At 46.3% G+C, this 26,806-nt stretch overlaps 1 protein-coding gene across 4 annotated transcripts in view; it reads left to right on the top strand.

The window, feature by feature from the left end:
- Positions 1-26,806, top strand: part of QTRT1 (queuine tRNA-ribosyltransferase catalytic subunit 1) — a 256,258-nt gene that overhangs the window by 71,937 nt on the left and 157,515 nt on the right. Inside the window, exon 1 of one of the 4 annotated variants that reach the window (XM_070741808.1) lies at positions 24,234-24,502. The exons of 2 other annotated variants lie outside the window; for them this stretch is intronic. In XM_070741808.1, the coding sequence (XP_070597909.1) occupies positions 24,290-24,502 (213 nt within the window). In that variant the 5' untranslated portion in view covers positions 24,234-24,289. Of the gene's footprint in view, positions 1-24,233; positions 24,503-26,806 lie in introns of those variants that run through there. One more of the 4 variants, XM_070741809.1, reaches the window with a different exon arrangement.

Below are 26,806 nucleotides of genomic sequence, written 5' to 3'. Positions count from 1 at the left end.
GAAGGGTCACCCAGGTAGTTTTCAATTCTGCTGGAGCACCGTTAGGGGTTTCACTCGCAGCCATGTGGAAAGAAAGGATTTCTTCACTCTGCTGGTTCTCCTTCCCTAACCCAGCATTAGAATCCCCTGGGGCTTTCAAGATCCATCAGTGGGTCTAGGGGCTCTGTTTAGGGGTTGTTCCACTTACAGTCAGATATCCAAAATCGTCAGGAAGATCTGCCAAGGAGTGGCTCCTGGACACTGATTGCAGGCTCCCAAATTTAGGCTGGTCGACAACTTGGCTTCTCAGCAATCTCCAATCTGCGGAGGGCGACGGGCAAGCACTGAGTTGTGTCTCAATTCTCTTGGTCAGAAGGTCCTGGCCTCCCACGGCTCCATGAAGAGACAAATCCTGAGGGGGGGGGTCATTTCATCAGCAGCTCTCTTCCACCGTGCCCCTCTCGTGCCTTTATTTCTTTTTGCTCCATCTGGAGAAGGGGTTCTGGAAATTCCAAGCTCCCCTTCCTTAGGGTCTTCGGTTAACCCCTTCTTTTGCATTTCTCCTGAGTTTACTCCTCCGCTGGTAGCTGGTAGCGGAGGGAGGGGAGCTCAGGCCCCTTGAAGAAGATGAGAATCGGAATTTGCTGTCAGCGTTCCAAATTGCACCTGAGAAATAAACCAAGTCCCAGTCCATTTCTCTCAATCAGAGCTCGGTTAATTAACAGAACCATGTTGGCTACGCCATTGTCATTCCGATTCTGAATAGTTCCCAGAATCCCAACTAGGTTAAGGTTCAACTTACATCCCTCACACCCACAAGTTCATCACAAGAACCAGTCCATGTGCAGGGGCTTATCAACTTCCTCTCCTCTTCAGTTGAGGCAGAACAAACGGTGACCTTGGCTTGGAGAAAGTGATTTTTGGTTGTGTCTAGTAACTTTCCCCTCTGATTACTCACTACCCCTCCCATCCCCCCTTGTGTTGTGTCAGGCTGAACTCTCTAACTCCACATGAAGGCTTCGGCCTGACACCATCTGTGCCAAAAATAATTGTATTGATGGGCAGCTGCAGTTATACAATTGTCAGAATTTGAACCCAAACTACACACAAATTTTTACATAAAAATAAACCTGAATATATACATACATGAATTTTTCAGCTGTCAGGGGGGAGGTGATGTAGGTGGAAATGGCAGAGGAGGAGGAGGTGGTGGTGGTGGTAGCAAACTAACCACTCACTCAGGTGGTGGCACAGCCAAGTCCCGTGGGATCCACGCCTGTGCCAGTGAACCAGCTAGCATCTGAAAAAATAAATTCAATTCCACTGCTGTGTAAACCAGAAAGTTCCATTTATTATCAGAGCCATGTCTGGATTCTACTGTGATAATATCAGCACTGAATTTCACTTCCATGATTTATTTTTAGGTTAAAGTTCATTCCCACAACCCCACCCCCACAAGTGCATCACATGTACCAATCCGGGGAAGGGAATGCTAGCTTCTCCTTCTACAGTCGATCTATGGCTCTGCACAAAGAATGTGCTGTAGTTCCAACCTCTCTCTCTCTCTCACTCCTCCCATTCCTTATCGCTGTTATTCTGTCAGGAGGCCTGACTGCCTGGTTCATTTTAAGGAATGTAAACATGTCCACGTTGTCTGTGGATAGGCAGATCCTTTTGTCAGTGATGACCCCTCCTGCGGTGTTGAACACATGCTCGGACAGGACACTTGCCACAGGGCAGGCCAGCACTTCCAGGGCATAGAGAGCAAGCTCTGGCCACATGTCCAATTTACCTACCCAACAATCAAAGGGGATGGAGGCATCACTAAGTACCATGAGATGCATGGACAGGTAGTCATCCACCATGTGTGTCACATTCTGCCTTCTGGTATTATGGGCCATCACATCCAATGGTGGGGGATGTGTGGGACGATGGAATAGGTTGTCCCACATTGTGGCCATGTTCACTCTCCCCTATGAGGTGCTGCCAGTGCTCCTGCTGCGTTGGTGACTGTGTCCTCCTACTCTGCGTGCCACCACTGAGCCCTCCAAGTCCTGTGGGAACTCTGCCACTAGTGCGTCCACCAGCGCGCGCTTGTACTCTTATATCCTTATAATGGGGATCCAGCAGGGCAGCCACCCAGTAACTGGCAGAGGTGATGTGGGCTATCCTGGGGTCATTGAGCAGGCACTGGAGCATGTAGTGGCTCATGTGAGCCAGGCAGCCCTGAGTCAAAGAGAGGTTGTCAGTAACAGGGCTCTCCTCCTCCTCTTCCTCCTGCTCCTCCCTCCACCCATGCTCCATTGATGCCCATGAGCTGCATCATGGGGGCCACCATGCTGCAAGTCCTCCTCCCCCTCCCCCAAAACTCTACACTGGCTGGACAGCGGAATACCTGGCTGTTGTCGGCTCAGCCACCCACCCTGCGAGCCATGTATGTGCTCCCCTGCTGCCTGGGAAAATGGGCCTTTCTCCTCTTCCTCCTCTGCTTCCTCCTATGCCACATCCTCCGTCATGGCCTGAAGGTTTTTTTCCAGTAGGCAAAGGATGAGGATGGTAGCGCTGATAATGGCATTATCAGTGCTGACTATGTCAGTGGCATATTGGAAGCACTGCAGCACGGCACAAATGTCCCTCATGGAGACCCAGTCATTGGTGGTAAAGTGCTGTTGGTTTGCACTTCTACTCACCCGGGCATTTTGAAGCTGGAACTCCACTATTGCCTGTTGCTGCTCACACACCCTTTCCAGCATATGCAGTGTGGAATTCCACCTGGTTGGTAATTCGCATATGAGGCATTGGGTGGGAAGGCCAAAGTTCCTCTGCAGGGAAGATAGGTGAGCAGCAGCAGGGTATGCACTTTATTCAGCAGGAGGGTGAAGAGAAGGAAGCAGAGGAGGAGGCAACAGGAGGCACCGACTGATGCCCAGCAATCCTGGGTAGTGGAAGGATATGTGCTAAATTGTTTCCCACCTCCACTACATTCACCCAGTGGGCAGTGAGAGAGATGTACCGGCCCTGGCCATGTTTACTGGTCCATGTGTCAGTGTTAATGTGGCTGCAGGAAGGTACAGCATTGCGCAGTGCACACCTAACTTTCTCCACTACATGTTGGTGCAGGGCAGGGATGGCCTGGCATGAAAAGTAGTAGCAGTTGGGAACGATGTATTGTGGGACACCCACTTCCACAAAATTTTTGAAACTTTCTGTCTCCACCAGGCAGTAGGGGAGCATTTCAAATGCCAGCCGCTTTGAAATGCTGGCATTAAGGGCCTGGGCTCGTGGGTGAGATGGGCCGAATGTCTGCTTTCTCTCCAAAATTTGAGGGATGGACAGCTGAAAGCTTCCCTGGGATGGTATGGACAGGTTTGGCGATGATGGTGGTGGTGGTGGTGGTGGTGGTGGTGGAGGTGTGTTGGTGGCGATCCTACATTGTCCTTTTGGGGAGAGACAGGTGGCCTTGTTGTTGGGGAGCTGGTGGCAATGGCTGAGGCAGCCATAGCAGAAGAGGAAGACCCAGGCATTTGAATACTTTGAAGGTATTGCTGCCACTGAAGCTCATGTTTTGTATTCAGGTGCCTGGTCATGCAGGTGGTACTGAGATTATTAACACCTCTCCCTCACTTCAGGGACTGGTGGCAGAGCATGCAAATTACCTTTGTGTTGTCATCTGTAAACCGTTTGAAGAAAATGCCGAGATGGTGAGGACTGGGAGCGGCAGAGACAACACGGGGGAGAGAGAGAGAGAGAGACAGCGGGGAAGAAATGGAGTCCAGTGTCGGAAGCTAGCCGTAACACCAACAGACGAACGAGGACATTTAGGGGCAATTAAGTTAGCCCCCTCCCGTTGGCACCAGTGGGTGAGAGCTACTGGGGGCCAAGGGGAGTCAAAAAACTGAGGACTATTCTATTTACTCCCTTCCCCCCCCTCCTTCCCCCTCTTAACCTTAATTTCTGTGATCTATGTATATTACTGCTGAAAGACTATGCTCCCGGCGGACTGTGGATGAATTGAAGAACACTGCCCCCTTGTGGACTGTTTTTAAAAAGACACCCAGAAAGAGAGAAAATTTTAAGATCAAGGCTTTTTAAATTAGACTAAGACCTAAGACCTGTGAAGACCAGAAGAACATCATGCCTGGACTGACTGATTACTGATGATTGAAGAATATTTTAAAGATCTGTTCATACCATCAACGAATTTAATTTTATATTAATTTATATTAATTTATAATTTTAGTGTATATTGTATATAGTTATATTTTAACGGTTTTAGTGTTTTTAAATTGTTATTAACTGCCATTTTATACTATTATTAATTTAATTGATTTTTAACGTAATTGGGGTTCTAAGTAATGGATGATTGGGATAAATTTGCTTGTGGTTATGAATGGAATGACTGGTATGATTGGGTGGGTGGGGGTGGGTGGGGGTGCGGTATGGATGAATTTATTGATAGTAGTGTGAATGATAGGTCTGGCCCACCTGACGCTCGGGAGGCAGGAGAGGGGGGGTCGCCGATCTCTGGGGGGCCAGAGGGTCGGAATATCCCTGTGTTGCTGGGGAGAGACAGATATGGCGGGGGCCACAGAGTTAGCCGTTCCAGGGGAACGAGGGATCATTGCCTAATAACGGTCCCTTGTTCTGGCTCTGTGAGCCCAATCTTGGGTACTGGTGGTGAGTGTAACTCTGGCCCTGGGCTCAGGTTGCTGCTGCTGAATGCCAGGTCGGTAGTAAATAAAGCTCTCCTCATCCGGGATTTGATCCTGGATGAGGAGGCCGACCTGGCATGTATTACTGAAACCTGGCTGGGCCCGGAGGGAGGTGTTCCTCTCTCTCCAAGGACATGGGGTGAGGTATCATCAATATGCGGATGATACCCAGCTTTACATCTCCACCCCATGCCCAGTCAACGAAGCGGCGGAAGTGATGTGCCGGTGCCTGGAGGCTGTTGGGGCCTGGATGGGTGTCAACAGACTCAAGCTCAACCCGGATAAGACGGAGTGGCTGTGGGTTTTGCCTCCCAAGGACAATCCCATCTGTCCGTCCATCACCCTGGGGGGGGGAATTATTGACCCCCTCAGAGAGGGTCCGCAACTTGGGCGTCCTCCTCGATCCACAGCTCACATTAGAAAAACATCTCTCAGCTGTGGCGAGGGGGGCGTTTGCCCAGGTTCGCCTGGTGCACCAGTTGCGGCCCTATCTGGACCGGGACTCATTACTCACAGTCACTCATGCCCTCATCACCTCGAGGTTCGACTACTGTAATGCTCTCTACATGGGGCTACCTCTGAAAAGTGTTCGGAAACTTCAGATCGTGCAGAATGCAGCTGCGAGAGCAGTCATGGGCTTACCTAGGTATGCCCATGTTTCACCATCACTCCGCAGTCTGCATTGGCTGCCGATCAGTTTCCGGTCACAATTCAAAGTGTTGGTTATGACCTTTAAAGCCCTTCATGGCACTGGACCAGAATATCTCCGAGACCGCCTGCTGCCGCACGAATCCCAGCGACCGATTAGGTCCCACAGAGTGGGCCTTCTCCGGGTCCCGTCAACTAAACAATGTCGGTTGGCGGGCCCCAGGGGAAGAGCCTTCTCTGTGGCGGCACCGGCCCTCTGGAACCAACTCCCCCCGGAGATTAGGACTGCCCCTACTCTTCCTGCCTTCCGAAAACTCCTTAAAACCCACCTTTGCCGTCAGGCATGGGGGAACTGAAACATCTTCCCCTGGGCATGTTTAATTTATATATGGTATGCCTGAGTGTATGTCTGTTAGTATATGGGGTCTTTTTAAATCGTTAAATATTTTAAATCTGTTTAGATTATTTATGATTTGTTTCCACGTGTTGTGAGCCGCCCCGAGTCTTCGGAGAGGGGCGGCATACAAATCTAAGTAATAAATAAATAAATAAATAAATAAATAAATAAAAAAATAAAATGCCATGCTGGTGAGATTCTTTGTGGCACATGTGGTGCGCTTGGTCCCTGGCCAAGGTGGGCAGTAGTACCAGCAGACTGAGCACTGAGGATTTTCACCCTTCTCCCTCTTCTGCTGGCTGCATGGGGCTGTGGGACCACCACAGCTTCTTCCTCCTCTGAACTCTGCCGGCCTTTGGTCCATGTGGGATCTAGCACCTCACCATCACCCCTGGCATCTTCTTCCACCCACTCCTCCCTGCTAGCCTCCCTCTCAGCCTCAACATTGGAGTAAGCTGCAGGAGTGGGGATTTGGGTCTCCTCTTCCTCTATCATGATCTTCCCCAATGATGCCTTGGACACCTCCTCGTTCTCCAGCAAAAGCTCTTGGGCATCCGGAAGCACAAGGTCTGCAACTGGTGATGGGGCAGGTGGACAGCCCATGGCATCCCAATTACAAGTATCATCGAAAAGCATTAAAGACTCCACTGATTGTGGCTGAGACGGCCTTGCTGCTTTGAAGGGGGTGATAAGGAGGGCTCTGAACTCATGGCTGAGGTGGAGTGGGTGAAAGGTAATCCCATGGAACTGGTAGCACTGCGTGCCATATTATCTCCAACTGCCTCAACTTCTTCTTGCCTCACCACTCTGGAAGAAGTTTTGGAGCCTGCGAATATAGGCCCCAAACCCAGGCGCCTGCTTGCACCACAGGAAGGGGTATGAGGCACAGATGTTACATGCCCTCTCCCTGCCCCTTCAGCAACAGGTCCAACACCACCACCACCACCACCACCATAGCCACATCCCTTTTTTGCCGCTTTCTTCATAGTTAAAGCCCTGCAGTGACAGTGGCCCAAGAAATTTGGGAACAGAAGAAGGCACGGCATTCAGGTGGACCAAGACTTCAAAAATTAAATGCCCTGTAAAAATTAAATCCCCAGACAACAGTAGAGGTCTTGTCTTAGAGAGAAAAAGGAAATGCAGATAAAAGAAGTGGCCCTTTGTTTGACCCAAAACTAAATTGACAGAGAGCACTGGGGGCTTTTTATTAGATAGAAAAAAGAAATGCAGAGATAGGAAGTGGCCCTATGTTTCACCCAAAACTAAATTGACAGAGAGCAGTAGCAGCCAAGTAAAAATGACACTCCTATCTTAATTTCTGTAATGGCTTGATCTATCACTTCTACATGAACTTGTCCAATCCAATCTGCAGGTAGGTGTACATTCCAGAAACATCTCCGAGGGGGGGGGGGGACAAAATCACTTATTCGCTTTCTTCTGACGCTGGGCTCTTGTTTTTCTCTGCTCCCTTGTGATGGCCTCCACCTGTCCCATTAACTCCTTCAGCTGTTCCTCCCTTCGCCTTTCCTCCTCATCTGGGGTACTGCGACCGCTGAAATAATCTTCTCCTCCTTCTGCTCCTTGTGGCTCTCCAACTACTGCGCTCTCCCCTCTTTCAGTTCCTTGTGGATCGCTTTCTTCAAACCCAATTCCCAGTTGATTCAATAGTGCCTTTCCCTCCTCCAGTGATCGTGCTTTAAACATCTTATTTTCTTGGAACACCAAAATGGCAGCTGGAAAACCCCAAGTAAACCTTTTTCCATTTTGATATAAATGGCTTGAAATTGGGTGTAAGGCAGCTCTCACTCTCAAAGTTTCCCAAGAGAGATCTCTCAGAACTCTTATCTCGTTTCCAGCTTGCTTAATGCCAGCACAGCTTTTCAGATATTTGTAGATGATCTCAGCTTTTTTCTCGCTGGCCAAGGCCATAACAATGTCTCTTTGCCTTTCCCGGTTTCTACGTGGGGTGGCCCAATGGACACGTAAAATATCATCAGAACCAACCTGAGTACTTTGCGCTGTCATCCAACCAAGGATTGCTTCATTTAGTTTCGAGCCTGAAGCAAAATCCGGTCTAAATCCACACAGACGTAAGTTTCTTCTCCTTTGGCGATCTTCCAAATTAGCAATTCTGTAATTCAATTGTTTAAAAGTCTCCTCCTGACCTTTAGCTTGTTTTTCTAAATTCTGAATTCTTTCAGTTGCCACATCAGCACCTTTCTTAACTGTTTTAATGGCTAAGGAAAGATTTCCCAATGCCGATTCAAAAATCTTTGTTCAAAGCCTGTAATAATTTTGTAACAGCTAGTCTAATTTGGCTTCAATCTTACCGAGGCTAGGTTCACCCCCTTCCGCCATTTTATTAAAATTTATTGCACTCACTTCGTGATAGCGAAAGAAGTTCCGTCTTCCCTTGAAACCGCAAATCTTAGAGTCTCTTTGAACTTCTGTGAATGCTCTACGCCTCTGCTGTTCTTCAAGAAGGATTTATTGTATTTTGAGGGAGAATTTCCCCTTTATTTAATATATCACACCAGAGCTTGAGATAGGAGCGTCTAGAAAAAACTTTGACACATGCTCAATCCAAAAAATATTAATTAAAAAATAGTTTGTGGGTTTTTTTCTATACCATGTTTTTTCCCCGCCCGATGACGTCATACATCATTGCCAAACTAATAATTTTTGCAAATAAATAACAAAAAAATATTTTTTGTTAATAAATAATTATGTTTATAAATTTCAGGATCACTAAGTGTCTTATTCAATGGTGAGTACCAGTAATAATGGTGAGTAAGTGGTTGTTAAGGGAATGGGAAATGCTAATTTAGGGTTTTAAAGTGTTGATGGCTTGTGATACTGTCCATAGCCAAAAATGGTGTATTTACTTCCGCATCTCTACTTCACAGAAATTCAACTTTCGTGGGTGGTCTCGGAACGCATCCCCCACGAAAATCAGGGGAACACTGTAAAACTCACGGTAACTGATCTTTTGGGCACCTAGCTAGCCCAGAACCTATTGTTGATGATCCCTTTTTCTCTGGCTTCCAAAATAACCTTCTTCTTGGCAGCTTGCTTCTTTGTCCATCTATCCTTGAATGCTGACAGCTTTGTCCCAGCAGATGTCCAGATAAACCAAATAATTTTTCTTCAGACAACACATATTCAGGAAGTGTTCATTATTCTGTCAGAAACCACTCCTCTAAATGGTTCGTTTTTCTCCCAGTTTTTAAATGTTGGTGTTTCCAGTGGGAATAGAGATTCAAAAACATGTCCACCATATTGGTTTGCTGCACTTTCCATTTTCTTCTACCTGCCTTATTCAGGAGGACAAACACTGGTATAAGACCAATAGTTTAGAAACATGTAAGCATTTAAACTTATTTTATAATAATTAGTGTTTCTGACCTAAAGAGGAAAGGAAGATAATTAAATTATTATGTCTATAAAAGAATAAACAATGTTGTCCAAAGCAGGGGCAAGAAGTCAGACTGTTTTCAGAAGAAGACAACTATACAAACTTGCCCATTTTCTATGTACATTATATATTATGCACATAGCTCAAAGGGGTGGAGCATATAAGGCAACATTCTGATGCTTTTATTAGTCAAGTGTAAGGTGACCAGACATCCCGCTTTTGGCGGGACAGTCCCAATTTTTAATGATTTGCCCCACATCCTGTGATGTTTTTAAAAAGTCCAGGTTTTGGAAAGAATCACCTTTATTTTTGATGCACATAATCGTGCTGCATAACTGTTGCCCGTTGCAAAGTTTCTTTCGTCCAGATACTACAAAGACGCTTTCTTGGCCGAATTTCAGTCACTCAAAATTCACAATAAGATCATGATCGAACACAATCACACAATCAAAGGCAGTGGCTCTCTCCACCCACTAATGGATTGCATCCACTCTGATTCTCTCGTTCACATTCGCTGTCACAACATCCACATGCTTATTTCCACACTGGGCCCTGGACACTTCTCTGATCCCGGGAATAATGCCTTCTCACATGAGAATTAATTGTCAGGAAAGAAGCATGACTCCTAGATGATTTGATTGGATTGAATTTGTATACTGCCCCTCTCCATAGACTCGGGGCGGCTAACAACAGTAGTAAAAAGCATATGACAATCCAATATAAACAGTTAAAAACCCTTATTGTAAAACCAAACATACATACAGACATACCATGTGTTATGTCTCTGCCCAGTGACTAGTAAAGGAACTGCCATTGGGCATTCCTGTCACTGAGTAGAGACAAATCTTGGAGGGAACTTTGTAGCGTGTTCATTGGTTATGTTATTATGGGCTGGAGTATAAATGAGCTGTCTTGTAGCTCAGGCTCCTCAGTTCTGTGTTTTGATTGTATTAGTTGTTTTCCATGTCCGACTTCAATAAACCCGCAGTTAATTACCTTGCTGTGTCTCCGACTTAACACTGGCGACGAAGGATCGGTTTCTCCATGCTATTCAGAGTTCCTCCTGCCGGTCACTTGGTGAGTTGCGATGTCCACTCAGTTGACCTTTCTGCCTTTTGATCCCCTCGGCGAGACAGGGGACTCTTATGTGGCCTGTTTCGAATACTTCCTCATATCAAATGGCTACACAGAAATTTCGGGCGCCAGAAAAAGATCATACTTTCTGGGGGTTTGTGGCCCTGAAATGTTCGAGACAGCGAGAGCCCTCTTTGCCCCGACTTCTATTCATTATGTCCCATGGCCCGACTTCCGCTCCACTCTCCAGGACCACTATGCCCCTGCTCCCTCCCGTTGTGCTCATCGTTATAAATTCTTCCATAGGAATCAACTTGAGGGGGAGTCGATTAATGAGTTCGTTGCTGCCCTCCGTCGTGCGGCGTTGTATTGTGAATTCGAGAATTTGGATTACTATCTTCTCGATCGCTTGGTGTTTGGCATTAAGGACGGCCGCCTAAAGCGCCGGTTGTTAGCTACACAAGAATTAACTTTTAAAACCGGCTTGCATGAAGCCCGAGCTTTTGAACTGTCAAATCAGTCTCTGGCAGTCATGGACGCCGCAGTTAACTCCACCTCTGCTGCTCCAAGCCAAGACGCCGCCCGCCTTCCGCAGGATCTTGAAAAGGCTTTATCTTTGGAGGAGGAAGTCTGCCGCCTGGCGGCCACTTGTCCCAAGAAAACTCCACCGGAGCGCTCATGGCCCCCCCTTGCTCTTCCGAGGGTGTGGCGGCGATCACTTCCGGGCTGCTTGCCCTTTTAAATCAGCTGTTTGTCGCCGATGTGGAGCAATGGGTCACACCGCTCGGGTCTGCAGGCTCCGTCGTCCGCCTCTGCCTCTTTCTGCCTCATCCTGGGACCAGGGCTCCGTTTCTTCCCGCTGGTCCTCGAAGCCTTCGGGCTCCCGCCATTATGAGTACAACACTGTTTACGCTGTCGCCAAGGGACCAACGTCCATCATCCAGAAGTCTTCTTCTCAGCGTGTTGACAAGATCAGCGTTGTGGTCCGCCTTGGCCATTCAGCCTGCACCATGCTTGTGGACACCGGCTCCGCCCACTCCCTGGTTCTGTGGGCTACTCTCAGGTGTTGTTTCCCTCGCCTCTCCAAGCAAAAGTTGCAGCCATGTTTTCTCTCCTTGCGGGACTATCAGGGTGCAGTTATTCTGGTGCTAGGTCAAGGCCATTTCGCAGTACGCTACAAGAACTTTTCTGGGCGTTTGCCATTGATAGTTGTGGATGGACCTTTTGCTAACTTACTAGGGCTTGATTGGTTTAATTCATTGGGTCTTCAATTGTTGGGAGTTAACTTAGTTCTGCAAGGGGGAGGTTTCTCCGATTTGGCTGCCCAATATCCTGATGTTTTGGGGGGTAATCTGGGTCGTTATAAGGGTTCACCTGTCACTTTCAGCCTGGACCCCTCGATCCCTCCTATCCGACTTAAACCTCGCTGGGTTCCCCTGGCGCTTCGTCCAAGGGTGGATGCAGAATTAGATCGCCTTATTGCCCAGGGTGTTTTGGAGCCTACCAATCAGACCACCTGGGAGACGCCTATTGTGGTGGCGATCAAAGCTGATGGGGGTATCAGGATTTGTGGGGATTACAAATGTTCGATCAAGAAAGCCCTCACCTACCACTCCTACCCAGTGCCAGTGGTGCAACACCTACTGCACTCTCTGGGAGATGGCACTGTGTTCGCAAAGTTAGACCTCTCCCAGGCATACCAGCAACTTCCAGTTGATCTGGCTACCACTGATGCACAGGCTATTATTACTCATAGGGGAGTGTTTAAATGTCATCGCCTGCAATTCGGGTTCTCCACGGCCCCTGGTATTTTTCAAGGTCTAATGGAGCGGTTGCTCTATGGAATTCCAGGCACGGTACCCTATTTTGATGATGTGTTGGTGTCTGCCCGCTCTGATTTGGAGCTCCACACGAGAGTCCGCATGGTCCTATCCAGGTTTCAGGAAGTAGGCCTTAGGATTAAACCACACAAGTGTGTGTTTGGGGTACCCAGGGTGGAGTTCTTGGGGTTTGTCATGGATGCAGCTGGCATCCACCCTACGCCAGAGAAGACTGCGGCTATCAGGAATGCCCCAACTCCACGCTCTAAGGCGGAGCTCCAACCTTTCTTGGGGTTGCTTAACTTTTATGCTGTTTTCATTCCACATAAGGCTTCTATGGCAGAGCCCCTGCACCGGTTGTTGGATAAAAATAGGAAATAGGAGTGGGGTCCTCGGGAGGCCAGTGCATTTAGAGCCGTGAAGGAAATACTTACCTCCAACGCGGTTTTAGCCCAATACTCTCCAAACTTACCCTTAGTCCTCACGTGTGATGCTTCTCCATACCGGGTGGGGGCAGTGCTTAGCCATAGGCTGCCCAATGGTTCAGAGGTGCCTTTAGCATTTTTTTCCGAAACCCTGGCCAAGGCTGAACGGAACTTTGGCCACATCGATCGGGAGGCCCTGGCCATCATTGCGGGAGTCCGGTGTTTCCATGACTACCTATTTGGTCGATCTTTTGATCTCATTACTGACCACCAGCCACTGTTAGGCCTCCTCTCTGGGGACCGACAGAATCCAAATGTCCTTTCCCCTAGAATGTCCCGCTGGATTATCTTTCTGGTCAACTATTCGTATCGTCTAATCTATCAGCCGGGGCGACATATCGCTCATGCTGATGCCCTCAGTAGGTGCCCACTTCCCTGTTCTGGCCATCACAGGAAGCCCCTTGGCATTATCTGCACCGGATGTGAACTGGCATTCTCACTGTGATCATGTGCTGACCATGGTATTCTCTTGGGTTCTACGAAGGTGGCCTTCCTCCTCACCCTCACCGGGGTTTATTCCCTTTTTCCGCTGTAGGGAAGAATTTTCAGTAGTTCAAGGATGTCTCCTTCGGGGTCCCCGAGTGTTTATTCCAAAGCCTCTTAGGGAGCATGTGCTATCACTGCTGCATGGAGGTCACCCGGGTGTGGTCCGCATGAAGTCTTTGGCTAGGGGGTATGTCTGGTGGCCTGGCCTTGACCAAGATGTAGAGAAGAAAGTGGCCCACTGTTTGCCTTGTCAGGAACACCGTTCTTCGCCTCCTAGGGCTGTCCCTCTCTCATGGGAACCCCCATCGGGCCCCTGGGTCCGATTACATATTGATTTAGCAGGACCATTTGTATGCCAGATGTTCTTGGTACTGGTGGACGCTTATTCGCGGTGGCTGGAAGTGCGCCACCTGCATTCCACAGGGTCACATGCCATTATTACTGTCCTTAATTCCATTTTCGCCACCCATGGTTATCCGGACCTAATCGTCTCCGATAACGGTCTGCAGTTCACATCCTCTATGTTTGAGACATGTTTGGCCGCGGTAGGAATCCGCCATGCGCTAATCACACCCTGGCATCCAGCGTCCAATGACATGGCGGAGCGCATGGTTAGAACCGCGAAGGATACCCTAAAGAAGCTACCACATGGGTCCTGGCAAGAGAAGCTCTCAGAGCTCCTGGCCACTCAACACACCACTCCGACTGCCCCCACTAAGAAAACCCCAGCTGAATTTCTCATGGGCCGTAAGTTGCGCACCGTCCTGGATAGGTTACACCCATTATATGCCCAGGTGTCCACTTGGCCGGAGTCCGCTGGTCGAGCCTTTCCACATGGAGCCCCGGTTTTTGTACGTTCCTACGGGGAAGGTCCGACTTGGATTCCAGGAAAAGTGACAAGGGAGAGAGGCCCCCCTTCTTATGACGTCTCTCTTCAGGACGGTCGTAGTTGGCACCGTGATTTAGACCAACTAAGATCTAGGACTCCGTTTCCGTCCTTAGAAGGCCAGGACCAAGCCACTGCTACTGACACCGTCACCGACGCTCATTCCCCGGAGGTTAACACAGGCATCCTAGATCCGGCAACTGAAGGACTGATTAGCAGAGCCACCTCACCCGGATCTCCAGAAAGATCTCCAGTTTTGGATAACTCGCCCCCCACTCCTACCCAGGGCAGTACCTGGGAAGAAGTTCTTCCCAGCCGTTCAGAAAGGGTTTGCCGGAAACCGGCTTATTTGAGGGATCATATTTGTAGCAACATAAGGGGGGAGGAGTGTTATGTCTCTGCCCAGTGACTAGTAAAGGACCTGCCATTGGGCATTCCTGTCACTGGGTAGAGACAAATCTTGGAGGGAACTTTGTAGCATGTTCATTGGTTATGTTATTATGGGCTGGAGTATAAATGAGCTGTCTTGTAGCTCAGGCTCCTCAGTTCTGTGTATTGATTGTACTAGTTGTTTTCCATGTCCGACTTCAATAAACCCACAGTTAATTACCTTGCTGTGTCTCTGACTTAATACCATGCATAAAATTGTAAAGGCCTAGGGGAAAAGAGTATCTCAATTCCCCCATGCCTGGCGGCAGAGGTGGGTTTTAAGAAGCTTACGAAAGGCAAGGAGGGTGGGGGCAGTTCTAATCTCTGGGGGGAGTTGGTTCCAGAGGGCTGGGGCCACCACAGAGAAGGCTCTTCCCCTGGGTCCCGCCAAGCGACATTGTTTAGTTGACGGGACCCAGAGAAGATCCACTCTGTGGGACCTAACTGGTCGCTGGGATTCGTGCAACAGAAAGCGGTCCCAGAGATAGTCTGGTCCGGTGCCACGAAGGGCTTTATAGGTCATAACCAACACTTTGAATTGTGACCGGAAATTGATCGGCAACCAATGCAGACTGCGGAGTGTTGCTGTAACATGGGCATATTTGGGAAAGCCCATGATTGCTCTCGCAACTGCATTCTGCACGACCTGAAGTTTCTGAACACTTTTCAAAAGTAGCCCCAGGTAGAGAGCATTACAGTAGTCGAGCCTCGAGGTGATGATACCTCACCCCATGCCCTTGGATGATCTCACCCAGCGGTTTCATGTAGATATTAAATAGCAGGGGGGAGAGGACCGACCCCTGAGGCACCCCACAAGGGAGAGACCTCGGGGTCGACCTCTGACCCCCCACTAACACCGAGGTAGGAGGAGAACCACTGAAGAACAGTGCCTCCCACTCCCAACCCCTCCAGCCGGTGCAAAAGGATACCATGGTCGATCGTATCAAAAGCTGCTGAGAGGTCAAGGAGCACCAGGACAGAGGATAAACCCCTGTCCCGGGCCCGCCAGAGATCATCCATCAACGCGACCAAAGCAGTTTCCATGCTGTAACCGGGCCTGAAACCCGACTGCTGGGGACCTAGATAATCAGCTTCTTCGAAGGACCGCTGGAGCCTGAGCACCACCACCTTCTCAACAACCTTCCCCATAAAGGGAAGGTTGGAGACTGGACGATAGTTATTAAGTACGGCTGGGTCCAGGGAAGGCTTCTTGAGGAGGGGGCACACAAGCGGCTCTTTATAGGGTGGTGGAAAGGACCCCCTCTACAAAGAAGCATTGACAATCTCCTTGACCCAGCTCCATGTCACCTCCCTGCTGGCCAAAACCAGCCAGGAGGGACACGGATCCAGTAAGCAGGTGGCGGAACTCACAGCTCCAATGGCCTTGTCCACTTCATCAGGTGTCACCAGATCAAACTCTTCCCAGACAGGTGGACTAGTATGGACCCCAGTCACCTCAACTGACTCATTGTCAGTCGACTCTGTTTTCCAATTGGAGTTGAGGTCCGCTCAGATCCGAGTGATTTTACCAGCGAAAAACGTGTTAAAATCCTCGGCACTACTTTGCAAGGGCTCCCCAACTCCCCCCTGGTTAAGAAGGGAGCGGGTTACCCTAAACAGAGCGGTCGGGCAGGATTCCGCTGATGCAATCAAGGCGGCATGATACACGCATCTTGCCGCCTTGAATGCCACTTTGTAAGTTTTAATATGAGCTCTTACAAGTGTTCGATCGGATTGAGACGTACTCTTCCTCCATCGCTTCTCTAGACGTCTCTTCTGGCGTTTCAACTCCCGGAGCTCCTTGTTGAACCATGGAGCTCTACGGGGTCTTGTGCCGTGGAGAGGTCACAATGGCGCAATTCGGTCAAGAGCCTCCGCTGCAGCCTTGTTTTAGGCCTCAGCCAGAGACTCTGCCAAGCTGTGGACGAGTGTATCTGGAATAACCCCAAGTGCCTTCTGAAAGCCTTCTGGATCCAACAGGCGTCTGGAGCGGAACAGCTTAATTGATTCCGCCTCCCTGCGGGGGAGGATTGGAGCCAGGAAGTCAAGCCGCAGTAGAAAATGACAAAGGCAACACTTCTAAGCCCCTTAGTCTCAGACCATTACTCAGTTGCTCAGAGAGGAATACCATGTCAGGTGCGTGCCCCCCCTCGTGAGTCGGACCCTGTACTACTTGGGTCAGGTCCATGGTTGTCATGGTGGCCATGAACTCCTGTGCCAGTCCAGAGGTTTCGCCGAGCGACGGCAGGGTAAAGTCCCCCAAGACAATAAGTCTGGGGAACCCCACCGCCAACCTGGCTACCTCCTCGAGTAGCACAGGCTGGGCTTGTGACACGCAGCTGGGAGGCAGGTACATGAGAACCAAGCCCACCTGAACCCCTAAGTCCAACTTCACCAGGAGGGACTCGCAACCCGCAATCTCTGGAGCAACGAGTCTATGCAGGTGAAGGCTCTCCCTGGCTATAATAGCCATTTCCCCCCCCTTCCCTGGGGTTGAGGCTGATGCCATATCTGAAACCCGGCTGGGCAAATTTCAGAGAGAGGAACTCTTCCTTCCGGGCCCAGCCAGGTTTCAGTTACACATGCCAGGTTGGCCTCCTCATCCAGGATCTAGTCCCGGATGAGGAGAGCTTTATTTACCACTGACCTGGCATTGAGTAGCAGCAGCTTGAGCCCCGGGCGAGAATTACACTCGTCACCAGTAATCTGGGTTGAGCTCACGGAGCCGGAACAAGGGATCGTTATTAAACAGCGATCCCTCCTTCCCCTGGAGCGGCTAGCTCCATGGTTCCCGCCATATCTGCCTCTCCCGAGCAACACTGGAATATCCTGACCCTCTGTCACCCCAGAGATAGGTGCTCTCGCCCCTCCTGCCTTTCCAGCGCCAGGTAGGCCAGATATATTATTTACATCATTCCCATTCATCTCATCCACATTGTAACCCCACCCATCCCACCCCTCCCATCCATACCAGTCATTCATTCCATGCATCCTACACCCACCCCAACTATCCATCATTTAAAAAAAAACCCCAATAATTTAGTTAAAATATAATTAATTAATAATTCATAATTCATAATTAAGAGTATTAAAATTAAAACACCAATAAGACTGAATAAAAATAGAAAATATAGAGTATACAAAATATAGGCAATAGTGTAGTAATTCAGTTCATTAAAATAAATCTGGTCAGCAGCAAGTAATAAAAGTGCTAAGTTCTCAAAAGTGCCAAGTTTCTCAAAGTTCTCAGAGGGCAGAGTCAAAGATTATTCAGAGTCAAGGATCATTCAATATCTCTCCCCCCCCCCAGAATAGGGAGGGGGGGTGTCCATGTCCAGGGTATACTGTTCATCCAGCTGTATCACATGTCCATCATTCTCCCAGCAATATCCAGAGTAGTATCCCAAACCTCCATGCAGCCACAGTATGGTCCATTGATATTCATAATATTCTCCTCCTCCTCGGTCTCTTCGTTTTTCCATAGTCCTCCATCTCTTCTCTCCCCTCATCCTGCAGTCTCTCACCTGGCTGGCCCTCTGACGCCAAACACCCCCACCATTCAGTGTTCTGGCGTCTTAGGTCAGTCCGGTATACTGTATATGTTGGGTCTGGTTGTTTCAATTCGGCTATCTCGGTGATTCTCAGTCTCCCGGCGCCGCAGCTCAACTGGAGAGGAGAAAAAGACTGCAGGCGGCTTCATTCTAGCTGCTGGCCGCCATTTTCCGATCCCCAGCTGATTCCATAGCAAAATCTGCCTCCGACTCCAACTGTCCAACATCTGCTCTGCTGCCACTATGGCAACTTGAACTAGCCGCCCTGCCACCGAGAGCATCCTCGCAAGGAGCCAGTGCCCCTCAGGCGCTAGGAATTGTAGTTCAAATGTTCTGAGGCACCGATTGTTTCAAGTTGACAGGAAACTACAGCTACCAAAATGCTCTGCAACGAGCCGTCTAAGGAACAGTCAGAAGCGCCATTCCACGTTGCCGAAGAACCAGTACAGCAAGCAGTAATAGAGAAAGTCAGGCTGCACCTGTTCTTAAAGGTGTAGGCGCTTAATTTTAGCTCTGCATGTTTTTTCCCAGTCAGATTCTTTATAATTATGTTGGGTCACAATGAACTGTCCCAAAAGCTGAACAGGGATTACAGGGATTTTATCTCAGCCTATTTGGAACACACTGGGTAGGAGATTGAAATACACAATAACATCGTGAATAGGGCTGAAAGACGAATAAAATATGCTGTTTTGTTTTAAAACTTTATCTGGGAAATAGGTGGGATGGTTGATGGAGGATGTCACAGTGTTACTCATATACTTTTCCAACAATTGCTGGATTTTCAATAAGACAAAAAAGGAAACTTAGAATCTTAAAAAAGTAGTTCAGTTCAGCTCTGTACCCTGTAACACTTCTGTTTAAGAAATGAAGTCCACTAGTCCGGGAATCCAAATTCCTAAAGCACCCCAGACAATTGGCCTTTGCTTAAATACACCCAATCAAGAGCAGAACATCATGTCTTATATAATTGTTGAAGTGGACACAATTGGAATGATATTATTGTAACTACAGCACAGATACATAAACTTCTATTTATCAACCACCAACCCTAATCCTATTTGATTGTGAGATCAGGACAGATGAAATAAATGGCCATTTATTTAAACTCACTGGAGAGCAAAAAAGGAACAAAAGCAGGGTTGAAATCCAGCAGGTTCTGGCAGATTCTGTTGATCTGCTAGCAGAAATTTTGAGTAGTTTGGAGAACCCCCAAATATCTCTTCTGGCTGGTCCCAGAGTGAGGTGGGAATGAGGATTTTGGAGTATTCTACTCCAGCCACACACCCACCAAGCCACTCCATGCCCACCAAGCCACGCCCATAGAATAGATAGTAAAAAAAATGGATTTCAATGCTGAACAAAAGCCCTCCTTTTAGGTAAGTTGTTTATTTATTTATTTTATAGACCAAATTTTTAATTAAGAACACATACCCTCCAGTCAATGGTGTCCCACTTTACCAATGTTAAAATCTGGTCACTTTAGTCAAGTGGCAAATTCCTATGAATATAGAAAAAATATCTTAGAAATTCTATTGTCCCTCTGTACCATGTAGTTCAGTTCAGCTTTGTACCATGTACACTTCAGTTCATTTATTTTCCTGACAAGTTTGGTACTGCACTAGTGTTGGAAAAAAATATCCACGTGGTTCAGTTCCAAGCTGGGAGAAAGACACTGCAAACATGGAAGCTGATTGGAAAGATTGATTGATGAGGCAGAACCACATGTGATTCTGGACAGCTGACAAAATGGAGTTGAGAGTGGGTGGTTTTTATACCTTCTTTGGGCTTTGTATTTGAGCTTCCTGTTCCTGTGCAAGAACATTTCTATTTATTTAATCGTTTAATCATTTAATCGTTTAATCATGTAATCATTTAATCATTAAGCATGCATAGGATAGAAGTAGCTTGTGTAAACATAACATAAAGTAAAAAGTAAGGATAAAAGAGGACAATAGTGTTGGATCAGAAAATCTTACCAGCAGAGTACTCAGTTCGCTAGAACTGAAGTAAGGCCTTCCGGAGGTCAATGGATATTAAAGCACAAGCATTCATGTTAAAAACGAATCAAACTTTTATTAGAAAAGTATAAAAAATAAGTTTAGCCTGGAGAGGCTGAAAAGTGCATCTACATCTCTAGAAGACAAAGACCACAACATGTCTGCTAATAGCTTCTCTTCCTGCAAGGAGGAGGAAGTGAGAAAAGCAGTCACATCATAGAGAGGGAGGAGCTACATTAATAAACAGAGTTAACTATCTAACTACTGGATGTTTCTTAATGTCTTTGGAGGCTGTCAATCCTCAGCGTGACAAATAGGACAGGGATGGTAGGCACAGTGACATGCATAAGGCACAGCTTATGCACATCACTTACATACCTCTTAGAAACGGGGAGAGATCGACTTAGAGTAGACAGTTAAAATTTTGGGGGTTTGGGGAAGAAACCACAATCAAGTAGTGCATTCCATTGATCACTCTATTGCTGAAGTCGTATTTTCTGCAGTTGAGTTTGGAGCAATTTACATTTAATTTGAATCTATTATGTGCTGGTTGAAGGTAAAGTAGTCATTAGCAGGAAGGACATTTTGGTATATGATTTTATGAACTACATTTAGATCAGATAGGAAGTGACGTAGTTATAAATTATCTAATGCCAATATTTCAAGTCTGGTGGAATAAGGTATTTTGTTGCTGTTGTGAGTGGTCCACGACTAGGTCAGTTAGTCACAGATTCTGAGAAGGATGAACTGGGGCCGTCTTGGTACCCTAGGTCAGTGTTCTTGGCAACTAATGTCTAATATGTAGTGTGGGAGCTGTATTCCAGAATAGATCTAACAAATGTTTTGTAAGCTCTGGATAGCAGTGTAATATTGCCAGAGAAGAAGTTACGTATTAGATTAACAACTCTTAATGCCTTTTTGGCAATGTTGTTACAGTGGGCTCTAGCACTTAGGTCAGTGATGGCAAACCTATGACATAGGTGCCACAGGTGGCATGCGGATCCATATCTGCTGGCATGCGAGCTGTTAGCCTAGCTCATTTCCAATGTGCATTGTGTGCCAGCCAGCTGATTTTTGGCTCGCACAGAGGCTCTGGGAATGTGTTTTTGGCTTCCAGAGAGCCTCCGGGGGAGATGGGGAGGATGCTTTTACCCTCCCCCGGCTCCAGGGAAGCCTTTGGAGCCAGGGGAGGGTGAAACACGAGCCTACTGGGTCCACCAGAAGTTGGGAAGCAGGCTGTTTCCAGCCTCCAGAGGGCCTCCGGGGGTGGGGAAAACTGTTTTTGCCCTCCCCAGGTATTGAATTATGGATATGGGCATTCACGCATGCGCTATAGCGCGCACATGCGCTATTTTGGCACCCAAGGGAAAAAAGGTTCAACATCACTGTTTTAGGTCATTGGATATAAGTACTCCAAGGTCTTTGACGGAGTGAAGGTCATCTACAAGTTCATTTCCTCCAATTTTGTATTTTGTATTCTGATTCTTTCTGCAATGTGTACGACAGAGCATTTGTTGATTTAGATTTAAAGTTGCCAGTTGTTTGACCATTCTGCTACATGATCAAGGTCTTTTTGAAGGGTAGCAACATTGTCAGTGGTATTAAATAGTTTAACATCATCAGCTTGCTTATATTATTATTATTATTATTATTATTATTATTATTGGATTTGTATGCCACCGCTCTCCGCAGACTCACAAAGATAGTAGAGTATGAAAAGTGTTGGTCCTTGAGGGACACCGACTGTTGACAAGAGCAGGATTTGATATGGCATTTCCTATTTTGACCACTTGTCTGTTAGACTGGAACGCGGTTATCCAATCATGTAGGGGTCCAGAGATGCCATAGGATTTTAATTTCAATAGTAGTTTGTCATGTACGACTGAACTGAAGGCTTTACAAAAGTCTATGTAAATTGTGTCTATTGTTTTACCCTGATCAAGTTGATGGTCTATGTTTTTGTAGTGCAAGAGTTGCAGATTACAGGATAATTTTTTCTGAAATCAAATTGTTTGTTGGAGAGTAGGTTATTAGTTTCTAAGTGGAATGTAATGGTTTGGTTTATGATTGATTCCATGACTTTGCAGGTGACACAATCCAAAGAGATTGGTCTGAAATTTTTAAAGTACGGATCTCCTTTTTTGAAGGTAGGGATGACTGTGGCTAGTAACCATAAGTTGGGTAAAAAACTAGTTCTGAAGGATTTTTGAAAAATATATGCTTAGAGGTTCAGACAAGGTTGTGGAGAGCTTTTTAAAGAAGTGTGCACATAGTCCATCAGTTCCAATAGATAGAGATGGTTTTAGGTTGTGTAATGCCTTTCTTATGTTATCTTCTGAAAATCAATTTGTGTTAGATCGTTGAAGTTGTTTGTGGTACGACTAGGAAATATTGGGCATGAGCCATTGCTGTTGGGATGGATTTTGAGTCATTGAGTTTGTTGTTTACAAAGTTATAGAAGGCATGTGTGGACTTTGTGGGTAGAAGGTTTACTTCTAGATTGATGTGATAATTGTCTGTTGTCAGATTGGCTATTGCCTGTTGTCAGATTCATATGGGACCATGTAGGGGTCATAGTTGGCTCAATAAACTTGTGCCTTTGAAGTTTGACTACTCTGGGGATGCAATGAAGGGGCTTGTGTTCTGAAAGAGTGTTGGGCAATTCTTATTGTGGCTAAAGGCTTTCGTTTTGTGTTGATCTTGGGTGAGGGGCTACTTCTACTATGCTTTTGTTAGCTGTCAAACTTTGCTTCAAGCAGTTTCAAACTATCATGTCTTGAATGGATTTCTGCCTGCAGTATTTGCTTTGCTTATGAATAGCGCTATCTAGATACTTGGCTTCTTCCAATAAGCTCTTTATCTTTTAAGTGCTGGCATCTGCTGTGGTCTATTTAAAAACATGGGAGGTGCTTCCTGTCTCTAAAAACATGTTTCTTTATTTTTTCATTTAGGGAAATATAATGATTTTTAAATATTCCTCAAAATATTTAATTCTTTGGGGGGAGGGACTTTCCACGCTAGTGTCTTTTTTCAATCAGAAAAGTGATTTTGTCTCAGAAAGTCAGTGTTACCTTACTGATATCCTCTTCATTCAGATCTATTTTATAAATCACAAAAAGCCTTGGCTTGTCTAACTGTGCATGACTAATAAACTGCAATTTATTAATAAACTGCATTGCCTGATGCACCAGTTGCGGCCCTATTTGGAGAGGGAGTCTCTGCTCATGCCCTTATCACCTCAAGGTTTGACTACTGCAATGCTGTCTACATGGGGCTACCTCTGAACAGTGTTCAGAAACTTCAAATTGTGCAAAATGCAGCTTCAAGAGCGGTCATGGGCCTCCCTAGGCATGCCCATATTTCTCCAACACTCCACGAACTGCATTGGTTGCCGATTGGTTTCTGGATACAACTCAAAGTGTTGGTAATGACCTATAAAGTCCTACATGGCATTTGGAAAGATTACTTGTGGGACCACCTTCTGCCATATGAGTACCAGCGTCCGATTAGGTCCCACAGAGTTGACCTTCTCCAGGTCCCGTCAGCCAGACAATGTCACTTGGTGGGGGCCCCCAGCCCTCTGGAATCAGCTCCCCCTGGAGATTCGCACCACCCTCCCTGCCTTCCGTAAGTCTGAAGATTCACATACGTCACCAGGCTTGGGGCAATTAGGTTTCAGTCCCACTGGCCAACGAAATGAGATATATGTTGTTTGATTGAACTGGTATGATTGTTTTTTAAATATTGGATTTTTAATTTGTAATTTTAAATTTAATTAGATTTGGCATTGTACTGTATTGTTATACTATATGCTATTAGCCACCCTGAGTCCTAAGAGAAGGGCGGCATACAAATCAAATCAAATCAAATCAAATCAAATCAATAAAATTTGCATTTGTATCTGTTGTTAGCCCATAAATAGCAACTGACATAGCAGCCAAAATGTGAAGTATTCAGAGGAAAAGCAACAGATCTATACTAAAGGACTTCAAAGAAGCAGGCTTCCATTCCAAATTTTGTTAGTCAGACTCCAACCAACAATAGGACTGAGTTCCCATAGAGTTGCCAAAATTATAACGTATAGCAGTGCATGGGCATCTTCCAATGGAAGCTGGTGTTTTTTTGTTCTTGTTGATTTTGTTTTTGCAATGAAAGCAGTTTCGAGTGCTTATTGGTGAAGGGATCATAGTCAACAAAATTGTCTCTCTATTTTTTGATAGTTCTATAGTCGTGGCTTAGACGCGACCAGTGACGTTTTGAGGCAAAGGGCAGGGAGAAGAGGGCGGAATATCTTTTACAGTACAGTATTCCTATTGTAGGAGAGAAGTGGCTTTTCAGTTTTGTCGCAACTGCACCCCGCCTCCGGCAGTGGCGTCATGATGACTGGCTGCAGACCTCGTTGTTGCTATGTCCGCAACGCTCTCCCTGCGCGTGGTAGCGGAATGCGGACAGAGTAGGGCTCGTGCTTGTGAGTTGCGATTGCCGCATGGTCTCGTTGATTGCCCGGTCTTTATGCCTGTCGGCACGCAGGGAACAATGAAAGGTCTCACCACCCTGCAGCTAGATGCACTGGGATGTCGCCTGTGCTTAAGCAACACTTATCATCTCGGCATGCGGCCCGTAAGTGGAGCCTTCCGCATAGATTACAGTTGTATCGCATAGTTTTAGGGAGAAAATTAGAGTTTTAATGTAGTTTTCTTGGACAACTGATTACTGGGACCTAGCACAAGTTTTAGCACATGTAATGTGTGTGTGTGTGTGTGTGTCTTCGGAGAGGGGCAGCATACAAATCTAATAAATTATTATTATTATTATCAGCAAAATATGAGATAGATAGATAGATTTTCTATATAACTTTTTAGCAGTGTGATATGTGACAGTGTTCCCAAGACATCTACAATATTGATTATAAAATAGAATAGAATTATTTTATTGGCCAAGTGTGATTGGACACACAAGGCCTTTGTCTTGATACATATGCTCTCAATGCACATGAAAGAAAATGCAGATTTGTCAAGAATCGTGTGGTACAACACTTAATGATTGTCATAGGGGTCAAATAAGCCAGTGATTTTCAACCTTTTTTGAGCTGCGGCACATTTTTTACATTTTAAAATCCTGACACCCTAAGACACTTTCCTCTCTTTTTTCATCCCTGTCTCCTCCCCACCCTTGTGTGTGTGTGTGTGTGTGTGTGTGTGTGTGTACCCTCTTGAACCATTTCCAAAAACAGGTGAGGGCTGGGGTTTCTTTCTCTTATTCTTTGGGTGCTTTTTATCATATACTTTAAATCAAGAGTCACTTCTCTCTCTCTTTTGTTTCTCTCTCTTTCCTCTCATTCTGTCTCAATCATTTTCTCATTTCTCTTTTTTTCCTCCCCTTTTTGCTCATTTATCTCTCTCTTGCTTTCTTTCTCTTTCTCTCTCTCTCTCTTGCTTTCTTTTTCTCTGACACTTGCTTTCTCTCTCTTTCTCTCTTTCTCTCACTCTCTCTCTCTCAGCAAAGTTTTTTCCTCCCCTTTTTGCTCATTTATCTCTCTCTTGCTTTCTTTCTCTCTCTTTCTCTCTCTCTTGTTTTCTTTTTTTCTCTGACACTTGTTTTCTCTCTCTTTCTCTCTTGCTTTCTTTCTCTATCTCTTTCTCTCTCTCAGCAAAAAGTTGCGAGAACCCGAGCTTCCTTTTTCGCTGCACACCTGACCATGTCTCGCGGCACACTGGTTGAAAAACACTGAAATAAGCAATGAAGAAACAATATTAATAAAAAATCTTAAGGATACAAGCAAAAAGTTACAGTCATGCAGTCATAAGTGAGAGGAATCGTTCTAGAGAACAAACCAAACTAGCCCTCAACTATTTTGATTTGGAAGATTGAACTTTAGCTGGGTCTGGATTTTCATAACATGCACCAGCAAATCATACTGTACTTTGTTTATGTACCAGTATTTGTTTTACATTTTGTAGAATCATTCAACTATACTTTATTAAAATCATGGTTATTCAAACCATGGCTTATGTTCTTTAAATACAATGTGTTTCTTTTGGTCTTAATCAGAATTTCAATCTGAAATTAATGCTAGTTACAAATCAAATTTGCCCGGGTTTTGCCATGCATAACCATAAATTAGCTACCCATAAATTAGCTGTATTTAAATAATAAAGTGAAACCAAAAGTTCTGATGGTATTTGTTGTATGGATTCACCTATTGTAGCTAGTTTATTCCTCTATTCCAGAACCCAGGATATTTGATTACAGTACATGTCAAAGTTAATTAAGGGGTAAGGATTTTATATGAGAGCCATTCTCTTTCCATTTTCTCACTGTGTAATAAGTTGATGAAATGCAGTAATAGTAGAATTATTATAATAAATTAAAACAAGATAGAAAAAGTAATTCTCCTATTTGCTGCTTGCTTACTGTCTTGGATTTGGTTTATATGGGGTTTATGACTAAAGAGCAAAAAGATTGAGCAAAAAATCACTAATGACTGAAATATCTAGTGTAGTGATGGTGAACCTATGGCACGAGTGCCACATCTGGCCACTTGGAGCCCTATCTACTGGCACATGAGCTGTTTCCCTAGCTCAGCTCCAACATGCATGTGTGCCAGCCAGCTGATTTTTGGCTCACACAGAGGCTCTGGGAGGACATTTTTGGCTTCCAGAGAGCCTCCAGGATGGGTGGGAGAGGGCATTTTTACCCTCCCTTGGCTCTAGGGAAGCCTTTGGAGCCTGGGGAGGGCAAAAAGGAGCCTAATGGGCCCACCAGAAGTTGGGAAAAAGGCTGTTTCCAACCTCCTGACGGCCTTGGGGGGGGGAGTAGGAGAAGCTTTTTAGCCCTCCCCATGCATTGAATTATGGGTGTGGGCACTTGTGCATGTGTGATAATGCGCGCACACACGTTCTTCCGGCACCCGAGGAAAAAAGG

Source organism: Erythrolamprus reginae, chromosome 2, assembly GCF_031021105.1.
Source record: "Erythrolamprus reginae isolate rEryReg1 chromosome 2, rEryReg1.hap1, whole genome shotgun sequence".
Lineage (NCBI taxonomy): Eukaryota > Metazoa > Chordata > Lepidosauria > Squamata > Dipsadidae > Erythrolamprus > Erythrolamprus reginae.
Note: the sequence above shows the minus strand (reverse complement) of the source record. Positions and strands in the feature narration are given on the sequence as shown.